This window comes from Megalops cyprinoides, chromosome 17, assembly GCF_013368585.1.
Source record: "Megalops cyprinoides isolate fMegCyp1 chromosome 17, fMegCyp1.pri, whole genome shotgun sequence".
Taxonomy (NCBI): Eukaryota; Metazoa; Chordata; class Actinopteri; order Elopiformes; family Megalopidae; genus Megalops; species Megalops cyprinoides.
The window spans coordinates 25,739,842-25,756,004 of record NC_050599.1 but is presented as its reverse complement, the minus strand read 5'-3'; the positions used below and the strand labels follow the sequence as shown (position 1 = coordinate 25,756,004).

The 16,163-nt window shown below is 46.0% G+C and overlaps 1 protein-coding gene across 1 annotated transcript in view; it reads right to left on the bottom strand.

Annotated features, from left to right (window-relative positions):
* Positions 1-5,752: 5,752 nt before the first annotated feature.
* The window catches only part of LOC118792186 (centrosomal protein of 170 kDa protein B-like), a 33,931-nt gene continuing 23,520 nt past the window's right edge, over positions 5,753-16,163 (bottom strand). Inside the window, exons 10-19 of the mRNA XM_036549949.1 lie at positions 14,875-15,051; positions 13,917-14,061; positions 12,195-13,757; positions 10,211-10,472; positions 9,690-9,831; positions 8,559-8,693; positions 7,821-7,909; positions 7,205-7,298; positions 7,045-7,096; positions 5,753-6,343 (exon numbers count right to left, since the gene is read on the bottom strand). Coding sequence (XP_036405842.1) covers positions 6,138-6,343; positions 7,045-7,096; positions 7,205-7,298; positions 7,821-7,909; positions 8,559-8,693; positions 9,690-9,831; positions 10,211-10,472; positions 12,195-13,757; positions 13,917-14,061; positions 14,875-15,051 — 2,865 coding nt within the window. The 3' untranslated portion in view covers positions 5,753-6,137. The remainder of the gene's footprint in view (positions 6,344-7,044; positions 7,097-7,204; positions 7,299-7,820; positions 7,910-8,558; positions 8,694-9,689; positions 9,832-10,210; positions 10,473-12,194; positions 13,758-13,916; positions 14,062-14,874; positions 15,052-16,163) is intronic.

Sequence of the window (16,163 nt, the reverse complement as noted above, 5' to 3'; positions counted from 1 at the left end):
GCCAGTGAGCACCAGAGGCCAAATGCTCAGATTTCTTTGCTTTGCCTTTAAAAAAAAAAAGACTGTTACCATCCAGGTGCTTGTTGGCTGATTGGTGCTGTCCGTGCCAGTGTGGTGTTTTGCCATCAGGACACTTAGGTCTATGTTTTTAATGCTGCTGTCCCCCAGAAAAAGTAATCTTACGTAGATTGCATTGACTTGAATAAAACTTGGCCAGTACCCATTGCCAAATACACAGCTTAAGTAGAGGCTTTTGTCTTCATTTCCATGGTTATGGTGACATTTTTGTCATTCACATTTGTCATTGTCAAGTGTGCTTGTCAACAATATTGTAATTGTGATGTTTTAACATGGACATGACAGGTATTATATGGTGTATGGAAAAACTGCTATAATACTACTTTGTCCAAACTATATGGAGAAAGTACTGTTACTGTAATTTAATCATAGTATACCGCTGCTATACACTGAATGAAGCTATTCATCTTAAAATGACACTGGGCTTAACAATGTATATCCTTTCAATGGCCAGAGAGCTGAGTTTTCTTTAAAAACCCCACTGCCAGGTGGATCGATGAAAGGGAAATGATTAATCCTTCTACTGGTGCTCGAAAGGAGTGCAGACTGCAGTTCTGTGTTAGAGAAGAGGACATCTAACCGGCAAATAAATCAATAAGTTTAATGTTCTCTGGACTGTTCCTTTTATTCTGCATTAAAATGTGTCCTTTTCATGCGTGTGTGCTTACAGTGTAAGGCTTATTGAAGTCCTTATGAGTGGAGGGCCAAATTAATACGAGATCACTTAAGACAGGCGACATTAGCAAGTTCCATGGTACTAACACATGTGATTGTTGACCAATACAGAGCCATAACCAAAACAGTTACTGAACCTGCCATTTGACCTGAGAGCTGTGTGTTTGCAGGGTGACACACCACACAAAAAAACAGGCCTTGCCATATTCTGTTCAGGAAAAAAAGCCAAAGTCATTGGATTTTTCATCATTTATTATTGAGGGCATAAAATCTGCTGCCTCAAACAATCAACATAAATACTTTACCACCATTTCTGGTTAATATATACACTTTGTGACTCTTCTAGGTACATGGCCAGTGTAATCACATTTTTTACATTTTTACTAGCACTGATAAGAGTATGTTACATACAACAAATAAAGTTCTTTCATAATGTCAGTGACTTGGAACAGTTTATTACAAAAAATAAAGAAAAACGATAAATATTTTTTGAACGATGCACAAAATATGCATAACTTCATTCAAGTAATATAAATCTCAAAAATAATGTCTGTAAAAATGACAAATAAATAACCAAATATGGAAGAACTTAACATGGAGAATGAATTACACTGCATATGGTGTTTGAACCACTACATCCAACAGCCGAGTTAGTGGTGGCTGAACAAGAAAGTCACAATACCAGACAGACAGAGAAACAGACAGACCGGTCTGGTGAACAGACTTCAAGTGATGTATGGAATGACTGTTTTTTTCTCTTCTTCTCTTTGTCTACAAATCTGATACGACTTGCATGCAGAGCAGTAAACGTAAAATGAAAATAAAAACTGGGGAAAAAAGACATCACATTAGCAGCAGCGGTTACATCATCAGCGTCACAGCCAATCAGAGGACTCGAAAATGGCCACAGAGCCTAGTGGGAATTCAACCGATGGCTCCCAAAAACAGCCTGCCCCCTTGTTAAAGCTAAAATGCTCTGGAACAGATCTTCAAACACAATTACACTTTAATCATACTGTTGTACTTTTCACAGACCGCTCTGACAGTAAGGTGTACTTTAAACAAAAACGAAAAGTGCACGTTTGGTGAACAAGCCACATGTAAACTGCGTGGTGGGTGTGCATTTTCACAAAATAGTTTTGTTTTTCGTTATTACTTAAAAAAAAAAAAACTACAGCATTCATCACATACAATCTTGATAACCTCTGCCGCTTTCCTAAGTGAAGTGACAAGCAAACTAACAGTTTGACGCGTAGCTTAGACACACAACACCAAAAAGGACACAGCGGTGCTCTCTCAGTGCAGAAAGAAAGTAGGCTAATAGAACATCTCTTAGTCTTTCTTTTTTTATACAAACAGGATATCACAGTACAGGAGACAACAAAGAACTCTTCGCAATCGTGGTCAGTTTTGAGCCCCACTTCCTCTTCATGTGATGCCGTGATCTTACAAAAACTAATACCACAGAGCACAGAAAAACCAGGTTTTTAAAGAAAAACAAGTAGCAAAAGCTCGACTCCAGGTTCAGGACTGAAAGGCATGGATTCATTATTTAGTTGCTTAATGGAGGCCCTTGCCCAGGGTAACAACGCACCTCTATACACTTGCTGTTTCCACTCCTCATGATTAAGTGTGGCAATCGCAGCTAGGAGCCTTGGCTCTCACTTCAGGGGTGCGGCCCCAGAGGGAGTGATACCTGGGACTGAAACCCACAACCCCATGGTTACAAGGTCCAGGTGCTTGAGCACTGCATCGCCTTGCAGTTCTTGAGCCAGATAAATGAGGCATTTGCGGGCATCAACAAGATCACCGGCAATAGTCTGCTCCCTACCCACATTATGTAGAGCAGAGACCCATGGGATATGGCAGGCCAAAGTAACGAGGTGCGTGTTGATTGAAAAGGCAGCTGGGTTCGCTGCCCATGTTAAGGCTGTTGAGAAGATGGCAGAATGTTGCTCTTTGGCTATAGCGCTACCGTGATGGTTTTTTTTTTTTTTAATCACAGGCGACCCTTCAATCAGAGGACTGGGCGCCGTCTCCTCGCCATCACCTCGGCTGCCTTTACAAACATTCAAAATCACATGGTTCACCCAAGTGGACGGAATCTGAACCCTTCGCAAGCTTGACGGAACAAAAGACGACCATTTTACGGCCGTTTACACCAAGTGGACGAAATCGGAACCTTTCCTAAAACTGACAAAACAAAAGATGACGATTTTACGGTACCAGTAAGGCAAACCAATGAAGTTGCTCGATGTGCTACCCTGTTTTAAAGCTGAAAATATGTCGAACTGCTCATCCAAAGTGGCCAGAACCCCTGCTGCCGCTCGGGATGAAACACAGTTCCGGTTTAATGAGGTGACGGGCATAACAGCCGTGCCGAACCTGGACTTTGTGGCCTTTCGCCAGGAATGTAAGTCAAATCTTAAAGGGGAACACCAGTCAGTCTGTGATTTGATCCTGATATGTAATGACAATGTGACAATGCATTGGATTGCTGTCACATTCTGGATGCATTTAAGCCACCAGAGAATTCTGCTAAGGAGCCGGAAGTGGCTCAGATTTCAGACAGCGAGAGTGACTGGCTTCCCGCAATGTGTGGAGTGTGCTACCAATCTAGTGATGTCATCATGTCTGCAAGACCACTGCTTTATTTTCTGCCATACAAACAGATGCAGATATTTACACAGCATTATTACCTTATGAATATATCAATTCAGGAAGGTACATTTTTCAGCACTGTGTCTAAAGAAAAGGACTCAGTTCACAATGCTCCCTCGAGTGTACATATACATACAATAGGCCAAATCAAATGATAGATTTTGAAAAGTGTTCTCCTTTATAGTCTAAACATTCAACAGCCTGAGTAATGCACACCTACATATTTCAGACCAATCCTCATTTACAAGTCAATCAAACATATACATACCCCCTCACAATGTCTGACTGTAAATGGTCTGACCATACCAGTATTGCCCTGATTACCTTTAAAGTAAACAAATCCTTGATAACTTTTCAGCCAGCTGTTTGAACGCTAGGCAGTACAGCTTTATGGTTTTCCCTACAGATTTAATTGTCACATTCAAACAAACTCCCATGAGCCCTGGCCCAATAGAGCGGCTTTGGCCTTAAGGCCCACTCTGACATCGCCATAGTTGATGGTTTCGGTGACCCCAGTGGTCTACTGCTGGGACGGAAATGTAAGAGGAGGCTGAAATTGATGGCTGCCGAAAAACACGCCTCCTACTTGTGCGTATGTCCCATCTCCAAAGAGCCCTCATTGGCTGACATGAATCAGGAGGTGTGTTAATGTAGAACAAATTACAAACTCTGTGCTCACACATTCCATGCAGACTCTAAAATCATGAATTCAGTGTAAACTCTCACAGACTGTCTAACTTTAATACAGACCCATTTTACTTCCTACTGCTCCCATTACTTTGAACAAAATGTCAGTTTGAGTAAATCTAACCTTGGCACAGGTGAAAAACCTCCTATGCCATACAGCTACATTTTGAAGAACTTGGCAAAAAAAACATAAAAACAACAAGAAATACTACTATTATGAGCCCAACAGACAGAACTAGCATTGGAAGGTTATGTTATAGACCAGCTGTCTAACTGGCTACCTCAAATGTAATGAGCACCACAGAGGTATTATCGGTTTATTCCATCAATCCCACATAGCCACAAATTTTGTCCAATCAGAAAAGTATGTTGAATGCAAAAAAAGAGAAATGAGTCTTGCTAAACACACCATATTGTGCCCTATTGTTACGGCAATTAGGCAAAGTAGTACTGGATTACTGAACTCTTACTTAGGCAATAAAGCACACGGTTTCTCCTTCAGAGCCCACACGACAAAATTGCACTGGATCTTCATGCATAGCCACACCCACATGTCATTCAAAATCTATGAAGTGCTTTGTGTTAGCTCCTGGCCTGTAAAGCTACACAATAACTGTGACAACCACAAATGTTTACAAGTTATTTTCTGCTTCGTACTTTGATTTATTATTATTTTTTTTTTTTTTGAGGTCACCTGGGGGGAGGTCACCCACACCTATCCAAAAGGCAAAAACCTTCCTTTGAGGCTGAGACCAAAAATGCAAAAATATCTATGAACAACAGAAATCAATGCTCCTGCTATCCCCAACACACAATAACGCCATTCTACGTCATCACACAATTCATTCAACTATGAAATAAATCTAACTACATACATTCATACAAAAGCTTTTCTTCATATAATATGCTTAACTTCACTGGACCTGTAGAAATGTTTCTGGGAGGTAGTTTTAGCAGTTTGAAGAAAAACTCTCCCAGCATGCTGTGGTCCCACATGGATCTTCATAATAAGGTATTTCTGTAAACAGGAATAAAAGCCTACCCAGCCCTGGTCTACAACACACAACCAAGAAGCCCCTTATTTTCACACTTAAGTATGCCACCATGTGAAATACCACTATAATATTACAGAGAATACAAACCATACCCTGTTTGCAATAGTGTAGATGAGTCTCTGTTGATCTAACTTGCCCACTTTGTAAAGAAGAGAGGGGATAAAATTGGCATGCATTTTATGCTAAAATGAATGAATAATACCATACAGTTTTTGCAAACTTTTGTGAGGTCCTGCATTCTGTAGAAGTAATCAGACATCAAATGCCCTCCGGCAAATGAAAATCTCTTTAGCATCAACCTGACATTTCATAGTCATACAACATTCACTTTACACTACTCTTAAGCATTTATTTCAATGGAGGGAAAATACTGTAATCAAAAAGCAACACATACTTAGCCATTCAACAGCTTTCTGATAAGCAAACCACTCAGGGGGAGTACCGATTCCATCATGTTCCATATATGTTGCAATAACCTTATCAGCTGGTTCGCAGCGACAAGCTGTAAAAAGTACGCTGCTGAGCCCTGTCATTAAAGGTTTGTAACAAATTCATCCATGTCACAGACGGGGAATGCAAAAGGTACCCCAGCAATGTACATTTTCAGAATGCAAACACAAAAACATCATTCAGGAATGGCACCACTATGTTTGCCTCTACTACTCCGTTTCCGTGGAAACCCAGCCTAAAGCATCACATGCCCCCCGTCGCTAAGATTTGGCCTTCACAGAAAACAAAGAACGCGTACACATGTCACCTCTTGCACAACTCACTCAGCGAAGCACGTTCAAGCACTTTTTTTTTTTTTTTTTAAATCTAGCCTTTTCTACTTCAGTTTGTCTACTGTTTAGCTTGTGTAACAGGTCAGCGGTTTTGTACAGCAACGTCAGAACACACTCCAAACATAACAACGGCTCACGAGCTGTGGCGTGGCGACAGGGGGAGGGAAGTCGCCACAAGGGGGCGCCACGGATGGCCAGTTTAGACAGCGAACCTCCCCCTGTCGGGCACCGCCGCGCTGCCCTTGGCCCTCTCGCTGATGCTGGCGGAGGAGCTGGTGCCAGGGCTCACACCTCGGCGGGAGTGGGGCGGAGGCCTGCTCTCCTTGGCCGACGGCCGGGTCTTCCCTGCGGCGGCCTTCAGAGCTGCCTCGGGGCCGGCGCCAGGCTCGATGATGGTGTTAATCACTGAGAAAGAGAGAAAAATACAGAACCAGTGTGAGCAGAACCAATCAAATTCCCTGGTGTGTAACCGTCCAGTCAGAGAATAACTAATTTTGGACACAAATCTGCTTACGCATTCAAAAACAGGCTGTATGCCCAGTTCTGAGGAGCTCAAAACTGCAAACTGAGGAGTTGAACCAAAAATTGTCTCCATAAGGCTATACTGGAAGCATTCAGTGACACGTGGTTTTCAAGCACATTCTCAGCATCATAAAAAGGCCATTTAAGAGTAAACAGTGGTATCTGGATTGCTGAAATTAATGGGCAAGAAAATGAGCAAGAGTGGAGGAGGAATAGAATTGTTTTTGTCTTGTGAAAAGGCATGATGCTTTTGTCAGGGTTTTTTGTCATTCGTCATTTTTTCATTCAATTTGCCCCTACAGATCTCAGCCATGTCACACAATGCACAAGAAAAAAAGCAAGACTTTTATCTTCACTGCAATACCATATAGATCATACAAGACAATGGAGATACTCTATATTCTTTCCTGGTTCAACTCATGGTATTCCTCTGCTATTTAAACAGTTTAATGTAAGGACATTTCAGTAATGCTAAGAACAGAGTCCACCATCTTGAGATAGATAAACCTATTGGGCATCTCAGGTGATACAGTTTTTCTATGCTTTTAGACAGCGATGAACTATGAGAGCCTTCGTACACTGACCTTCAAGTTGCTTCTGAACTCTTCTGAGCTCCTTCAAAATGGAGGTTATTTCCTAAAACATCAAAGACGGCATTACACTACAAAGCATTTTCACGCAAGAATTCTGCAGAGGCAGCACAGCGATTCAAAATAGCTGCTGGGTGGGGAAAGATGGGACAACCTTGTTTGAGGTTTTGAGGATTGGGACCTCGTTCTCAGCGTTGATCTTTGCTTCGATCTCCTCCCAGACCTCGGTCTTGTTGTGGAACAGAGCCCTGAAAGAAAACGGAGCGATGATCACACTCTTCACACAGAGAGAACACGTGGCTTGGTAGTTGACAAACAGTTGCCCTAGAGCTACTGCTGAATTCTAAATTGCTCAGAATTGAACTGGTCAGCAAAGCAGCAAATCTGCCTTTGTATGTGCTTAAACAGCTGCAATGTCCAAGAGTATCAGTAAAAACATTGCAAATGAATCTGACACTGACCTGGATGCTTAAAGAGACACTCCTGAGATTGCTTCAATGTCTCTGTATTTTTGAACACGCAGAGACACCCAACAGTGCTTTTCTCATTTTTTGGGTGTTAAAGGTCATATTGGACTGTCATAAAAAAATTCCCTGTATGCTCACCAGTTTTTTGGTGTATAGCTGATCAATACATGCATATACCTACGCAAGTAGAGGCTGATGAATTTGAAACGAATTTGAAGTTCTCTCAACACACATATGCGCGTGCACACACACACACAAACACACACACACACACACACACACACGCATGCAGCTATGGCTCACTTCATTTTCTCCGCCAGCTGCTCTGTGTTCTCCCGGATGGCCTGGGAGAGCTGGGAAACTGGATTCAGCATCAGATTATCCAGAATTACCTGGGGAATGAAGAGCACTCTTCAGACACCATCAAGGAGTGCTTTGCCCTTAGCATCATTTCGCCATTAGCCTTTAGCACTAGCTTAAACACCTGCATTATGTTGTTCTGTATGATCATAGAGCATATGAATTTTCAAGCTTTATTTTTCCAATTTAGCTACGACTGTTTTTGATATTGTTTTTCAAGTGTATTGATGTAGTCTTGTAACAAAGTCAAACTTAAATTAACCTGCTGCTCAATGACATTTTTACACCTACATTTATTCATTTGGCAGACACTTTTTATCCAAAGCGACTTACATAGGTTACAGTTGTTTTACAATGTTATCCATTTATACAACTGGATATTTACTAAGGCAACTGTGGGTTAAGTACCTTGCCCAAGGGTACAGCAGCAGTGTCCCAGCGGGGATTAAACCGGCAACCTTTTGGTTACGAGTCCTGCTCCTTAACCACTATGCTACACTGCCGCCCTACAATGCTACAATGCCGACATTAATAACAGTAATAATAATATACTGTATAGCATACTGTGTAAACATTCTATAGCCTCAAGTAAAAAAGGGAACCATGGAAGGCTGAGTTGTAAATTATTATTCAGATATACCATTGACTGAGTTCAGAAAAAAGAAATTCAAATGCACTGACCTCCTCGCGACTCCATGGTCGACGTTTAGAGCTCGGGTCCTGGTCGTTCATGTTTGTGTCTGGGTCCTTCACCCCTTCTGAGCCCGGCGGAACTTTCTGGTAGTTCAAGCTGGCCTCGGGAATGAGCTGCACCAGCTGCGGGCCAACAGGAGCAACACAGTGACCAATTGCGACCAGACCGCCACGTGCATTACCATGACAACACTCAGCACACAGACGCGGGATTACATTTGCATGTTAATCTTGAAATAAGCAGGAAGCTGGACAGTGAGGAGAATGTTAGCATGACAGCACAATGTGGGCGGGACTCAAGTTACGCATGGTGTGGCAGACAGAGCGCTGCACTCTGGACTTATGGGTAGCGGCTCCAAAACCTGGCAGGAAACTGCTTTACTCTTGAGCAAGACACCCCAATTACACTTCTACTTCTATGTCTACAGTAAAACTTCTGCTCCTTAAATGATTTCAGGACCAAAGTCCAGAGCACTGTGGCTCCGCCCCTTTGACAAAGGCAGCTACCAAGAGAGGGAATCACATTGTGAAATGGCCTTGGTCTGACATTCGGAAGGACACGAAGGGAGAAAAGTTTTCACGCAAAGCACAAGAGAGATCGCCCAGCAGAGAGGGGGCTGCGGCGGGAATGGCGATTGCACCTGAGATGAGCGGGCAGGTCGCGAGGATGGACATGTCCTCTGTTCACAAGCAGAGAGAGAGAGACGGCCATGAAAATCCGTCACATGACCATGGCAAGGCCCACAGCACTAACTCTCACCAACAGCTGCTCTGCACCACCTTGGACTTATGTTACTATGATATCAGCACTGGCCTTAAAGGAGTAGCATCTCCCAGAGTGTATTCATGCTACAGTCTGTTTCTGCAGCAGCATGAGCATCAGATTGTAACTGGGAAGCAAACCAAACCAAGCCACTTTAAAGCGAACAAAGATTAAAAACCAAACAACAGCATTAGCTTCCATAACTGCTCTGTCACATAGCACGCTGGACACAAAACGAATCGTGAAAGCTGGCTGGAATTGTTCGAATTCATGCCCACATGCTGCCCTCGATGTCATTCACATTGCATTATGGGTAATAAAGGTGTGTGGCTGTAGGTGCATGGCGGGTAGCTCACCTCTTCCCGGGCAGAGATGGTCGAGGCGGGAGTGCTGGGGGTGGTGGCCATGGCAGAGGCACACTGGGAGTCGCCGTCACCCGCCACATCATGGATCTCCCGTGCCAGGATGGCCAGGTCTTTGGCCAGGTCCTGGCTCAGCCTGGAGGAACACACACACATGCACACACGCATACACACACACATGCACACACACACACACACACCCCAATAAACACACACGCACACATGTGCACACACGCATATGCACACAAATACATAATCAGACCATTAAAAAGTACCTCCAGTGCAACTAGAATAGAAACTGATCAAAACGAGGCACAAAACACGTCATCACGCAACACATGGGGCTGCAGTCAGTGAAACCGAGGACCAGTTCAAGGACCTGCTTACTACAACACCAACAGCTGCACCAGCCATGCAGGGCTGTGACTTGCCCTGACTCTGATGGTACTGTGTAGCTATTAACCGTGCAACAGTGGTAAAGAAAGTCACAGCCCCTCCCAGCTGTCCCTGTGTACCTTGCGATCTCAGCGCTGTGCGTGGACCAGTGCTGGTAGGGGTCAACCTCGCTGTCGGGCTCCTCCTCTTCCTCCTCCTCCGTCTTGCGGGGGGCAGCTCTGGGCGGGGCGAGGGCGGGGCCGAGGGCGGGCCTCTGGGAGCTGGGCGTCTGAGTGGCTGCAGAGGCGTGGGTGCGTTTGTGTTTAACGGAGGCGGTGCTGGCCTCGTACTCCTCCTCAGACGTGGAGGTGTAATCCGAGCCCTTCGGCCGGCGCCGGGAGCCTTCCCCCAGTGATTCGGTTAGAGGAAAGGGTTAGGGTGTCGAGGGTTGGGGGGGTGGGGTCACAGGTTAAGGAGAGGATGAAGATGAGGAGGAAGATGAAGGAAATGGAAAAGAAGAGGACACTGCAGTACCTGATAACCAGTCTGCACTTATGAAAGGAGAGGACAGCTAGCAGGGTGAGGGGCTCCCCAAGTTAGTGTGATGCTTACATTACTGTTGGAGACCCAACAGTAAGAGACCAGTAGCAGCTGTTTTATTCAGAGTGTTCCATGCATAACCTTCAGATGGGGTTCAATTTGGTCTCAAACTTAGAAGAGTACCTTGCAAAAAGCTTAAGCCACACATAAAAAGGTTTAAAGGACATCCAGGGTCTCACACTACATCTAACTTGATATTGAAAATGACTATTTAGATTGCTCTGGAATAAGTCAATTCAGGGAAAATGTTCAGTTGGACGTATCGACCACACTTCAAGTCAAGTGACCTGACAGTGTTGTTTTATCAATGCTTAGTAAGTGGAAAAAATTTCCCTGTGTTTCATCTTTTCAAAGAAAATCCTAAGGTGCTTTTTACAGCAAGCTACCATTCATTGTTTCAGCTCAGCTAAGGGAAGAAAAACATTAGTAGAGTGTTCTGATGGTCAAGGTCAATCAAGGTCTGATGTGAGCGTTATGGTCGGGAATATCACAGGAAGATGTTAGTATGTCCAGAAGAATGAAAGGTACCCGCAATCTTTTGATACATATTAAATCATAGAAAACATAGCTTCCTATTTCTGAGCCATCACTGAAGGTCATTTTTTCAACTTCTTTCAAGTGGCTAGCTAAAGGAAACAGCAAAGCATGAGTATTCTCAGCCAACAGGGCAAGCATCAGTTGGAAGCTGTCTCTGGTCTTGATTAAGTCCGAACAGGAGCCTCGTTTCCATGACGACCAGTGTTCTGAAGGTCCCGAATGGGCAACACTGATTCAATCATCAAGCAACTTGCTGCGACCAAGCTGAGCCCCTGCTGGGCAAAATCAAGACCTGGACATAATCTCACAGCGTGTGACTGTCCACTCAGGAGGTGCGTCACCACCCCCACTGTCCGCCCCCTCCTGGCCCCTCTCACCTCACTCTGCCTGTGTCAAACTAATTTACTCTGAAGCTGGGAAAAGGCTACCATATGAGGGCACTTGCTCATTTCACATACAACATTCAACAGGCTTTGTGGACTATGCATTCTGAACATTCCTCTTTCAGACTTAATTTTTTACTCCTTACTGGTTGCATTTTAAAAATTCCTTCTGTATGTTAACGCTAATATCATTGTCATTACCTCTGTCTGCTTAAGAGAGGCCTTTATCTAAGGCAGCTCCTACAGACTGCACCTTTCACATGTTATCCATTCATACAGCCTATTAATTAATGAGAGCAACTAATGAAGTTAAGTGCCATGCTCAAGGGCACAACAGCAGTGCTCCCACAGGTGATGTAAACCTTCTACTGATGACCTAAGTTCCCTAACTTCAACTCTTCACTGCCACCCAGTGGCTGATTTAATACAGCATTCATCATCAAAAGCAAAGCAATTGGAATGAGCAGATGACACAGGCCCTGGCATTTTGATTCACTGTATGCAGTTAATCATTACATTGGCTATTCTTTGAAACAGACTGCACAGTAATTGGAGAGGTGTAAGAGTGTGGTGCACGGAGACGGGGTGCGGCAGTGACACTCACTGGTTGTGCTGGGGTACTTGGCGCTGCTGGACCGGGCACGAATGATGGGCTGCCTCCCGGCGGGGCCCGGTTTGGGCTCGGCTGGCGGCGCCTTGCGGGCGGGGCCGACGGGGGTTTTGCCCCCGCTCGACTCGGTGTCGCTGGGCGCGGTGAAGGAGCCGCTCCTCCTGCGGGGCATGGCCAGGACGTCCAGGCGCGACAGCTTGCGCCCATCGCCCGGGGGCCTGCCTGGCGCGCCGGCGTCCGAACCCTGGGATGCCCGGTCGGTCTCGGTGCCCTCGGTGTCCGACGCCTCGCCAAGTCGCGCCCGTCGGAGCAGGGAGGCCCGGGTGGGCCGCGGGGCCGAAAGGCTGTTGGAACGGGTCAGCGCCTGCTGGACCAGGCTCTTGGCAGACTTGTCCTCCTTCTGTGGGGGGGGTGGGGTCTTCTTCCGGGCGGCGGAGCGGGAGGAGGACTCGTGGTCGGAGGAGGCCGAGGCGGGCAGGTGCTGTGGCTCCTCGGACAGGTCCAGGGAGCCCCGGTTCCCCGCGCTCCGGCGCAGGGAGAAGCGCTTCGGCGGCTCCGCCTTTCCACCCGCGTCCGCCACCTGGGCGCGGCGTTTTTCGGACAGCCGCTCACGGGCCGTAGGCTGCCGGGCAGATGGGCCGGACGATGCCCGGTCCTTCTGTGCACCACCAGCGGGTGCCCTCTTCTTTGGCACCGAGGCGGGGGCGTTCTTGCTGCTCACCAGGCTGACGGTGCTGGCTGTGTCCACGTCTGACTCTCCCGACAGGGAGTCCTCCGCATGGCCCTGGGTGGCCCCCAGCCTTGTCGCCCTGAAGAGGAACTGCGGGTCCTGCCCTCGCTCACCCCCCTGGGGACCCCCGTGCTCCAAGTCGGTCAGGGCGGGGTGGCTAGAGATGTGGGGGAGGCGGTTGAGCTGGACGTCGTTGCTGGGCCGGTCCTTGGTGAAACTCTCCTGCCGAATGATGGAAGGCTCCTTCACAGACGGTGGCTCTCTGTCCCGCGCCTGGAGGTTGGGGGCTGAGGCGTTGGGTTTGACTGGTTTCCGGGGCTCATGGGTGATCATCAGGGGCCTGGCGGGGACCGTCACTGGGGGTGCTCTGGGAGCGGGATCCTGGTCCCTCTCTGACGGACACAGCACAGGACTGCGTGCCAGGTCCCGTCTGAAGCTCTGGTCGGACCCGATGTAGAAGGAAGTGGACCTGACGGCTGGGACGACCCGGTCCTCCTGGGCCCCACCCTGCTCTGGCTCCGCCTCCTCAACTATCCCACACTCCTGGTTCCCCCGGATCCTCCGGGCCAGAGAGCCGTCGTCGGACCTGCTGGCGTCACTCAAGCTGTCCGGGTCCAGCTCGTCCTGTTGGAGGGGGGGTCCCGTCCCTCTCTCCGGGGCCTCACCACCCTTGTAGGGGTCCTGCCGGACATGAACGCTGGTGGCGGGAATTTCGGACTTGTCCGAGGGCGGCACCTGTGGAAGCAGCCTTCTGATCCTGGAAGCCTGGCTGCCTTCAAACTCTGTGCCGTCCCCATTTTGACTTAGTTGATCAACAATTCGCCCATCTGCACAAAGAAACAAGCATGAATTTCAAATGATCAGCCACTTTTAACACTGTTAAAGGTCTACACACAAAAAACACACAAATGAAAAATAAATATATTGACTAAAACAATGAGCTGCTTTTACAGTTTGAAGTTAACAGTGGGCTCCTGGACTCTCACCTCCATCCGCCAGCTCCCCTTGAGGTGGGGTGTCTGGGCTCCCCCCAATCGGCCCCGTGTCACTGTAGCTGTCTGCCAGACTGGCCCACCGAGACACCCACTTGGGGCCCCCCTGAGACGCGGGGCAGGGTGGGTCAACCTGCAACTGTGATGCAAACCTGTGTAACTGACTAATCTCCATTTATGATGACTGATTCATTTCACAAAACCAAAAGAAGTAAGATCCAAAATGTTCTTGCAATGGTTATTAAATGTGATTTCACAACTATGTTCACATCACAAAATGTAGTAATAATACTCAAGAAAAAAAGAAACTCAAATAAAAATCTCCCATATCATGATGACTGTTTCACAGAGGCTATGTTATGCATGTGCTAGCTAATCCATAAATCTGAGTAATTAACATTATATGCAAATCCATAAACGTGAGATACCGCTTTGATACATTTTGTAAAATGAAATTCAATAAACACCATACTGACTTTTGAAGCTGGCTACTAAACTGCACTTTCAAGCTGCAAAAAATCTTAATTAAGCTCCAAATATGCTGATATAAACCCCAATTAATTCATGATTTCATTAATTCCCCAAGACAAAGTGCCAATCAGGCTAAATGTGTACAGGCTGTGTTCCAGGGAGAAAATGAGTAAATTCCATAACATTCCTTGCACCCCTGACTTTAATTACAAAAACATTCCAACCTCAATATAATTACCTAACTTTCTCTACAAGAGCTGTGACTCTCTCTGATGTAGAAAAGACCCCAACACCATGGAGGAAATTGTTAACAACAAAACGGTAAAGAAACAGAATGGTAAAGAAAGGGAAAAATGGTGGATTGACAAAAACATGCTGACAAATAAGCAACATTCATATGTCCCTCCGATTCTATGGTTGTTTAATCAGTGTGGCAGAGTCTGGCCCAGTTTAATTTAAATTAGGAATGCTGAGACTATACCTGTGGTGGGCCAGTGGGGGCGCCACTGAGGGAGGCAGAGTTGAACCCCTGCGGTGAGACTGTCCTTAAATCCAAAGGACTGGTCTTTCTGTGCCGTGGGCTGCCGAGGTCACCCTCGTTAATCACAGGCCTGTAGGTCACGCCGCTATACTCTGGGGAGTCGAGAACCCCGAAAACCTGTTTGACACAAAACGTCTGTTAGTACTTGAGGCAGGGACAACCACAAGCAACTCACGTCAGGCTGCAAGACAAGCCAATCAGAGCAAGGGCAGAGGTGGATTACATCATCTGTTGTCTCAGTCTCTCCTACCCCCCCCCCCCCCCGGGGTGTCAACCAATCACATTCTACAAGTACTTTTGCAGGGCATCATCTTTGAAACATATATTCAAAGAGTCCATTCAGAAGCCCCAACATTGAGTAACACTCTCAAAATACGGACTCTTAGCAAAGGAATGGTACAGAGAAAAATGCCATTTTTATTGGTTTATCATTTCAAGTGGCACTTAGCCACACACAGAACACCGTTGGGATACCCTGGGATTTGATAGTGAACATTAACTGAAGGGTATATATTTAGCCTGCCTCTGTTATTCTGGGGATGTAGTGCAGTGAGCATGGCTTACAAGGTGATAATGTGTAAAAGTTAGTGTCAAGCAAAGTGCGATTTTAGAAGACGCGCTGCTCTCCACTTTTAGCTGCAGACAACAAAGAGGTAATTATGCTGCAAGGCGATGGCCCGACTTTCATTATACAGAGTGCAATTTCACATAAATATACAATAAGTTCACCTTGGCATTGGTGCAATTTGTCTAGTCCTTGACTGTATTTCCTATCACAGCCGTCTAACATCTACCATAAATCAACATCATGTTGTTTCAAGCTGATGCAGATCTGCCATTTACAGGCAGAGGGCAGCGTCTCCAAAAGAGCAGGCCATAAACTGTCATGGATAACTTCCCAAGCCAAGAAAAAATGTCATGATGGGCCACACATCATTCACCAGCTGTATTGCCACAAAAGTCACAAGAGAATTTTTAAGGTGAAACCTTTAGAGCATTAATTACACTATTATATGTTAGAGATGTGTTCCATAACTGGTCTGTGTTTCCTCACTTACAGGATTTGCCACAACAAAAATAGAAAAATAAGTTAAATTTAAACACCTCCTCCTGTAAGTATTAAATAATAAGAGACAACTTTTGGCATGTAAGATGGCAGAAATTTGCAGCAAATAATATCCAAAGTGCACAATTTGTCTCAGGGGAGAGGATCCCCCAGATTCCCCACC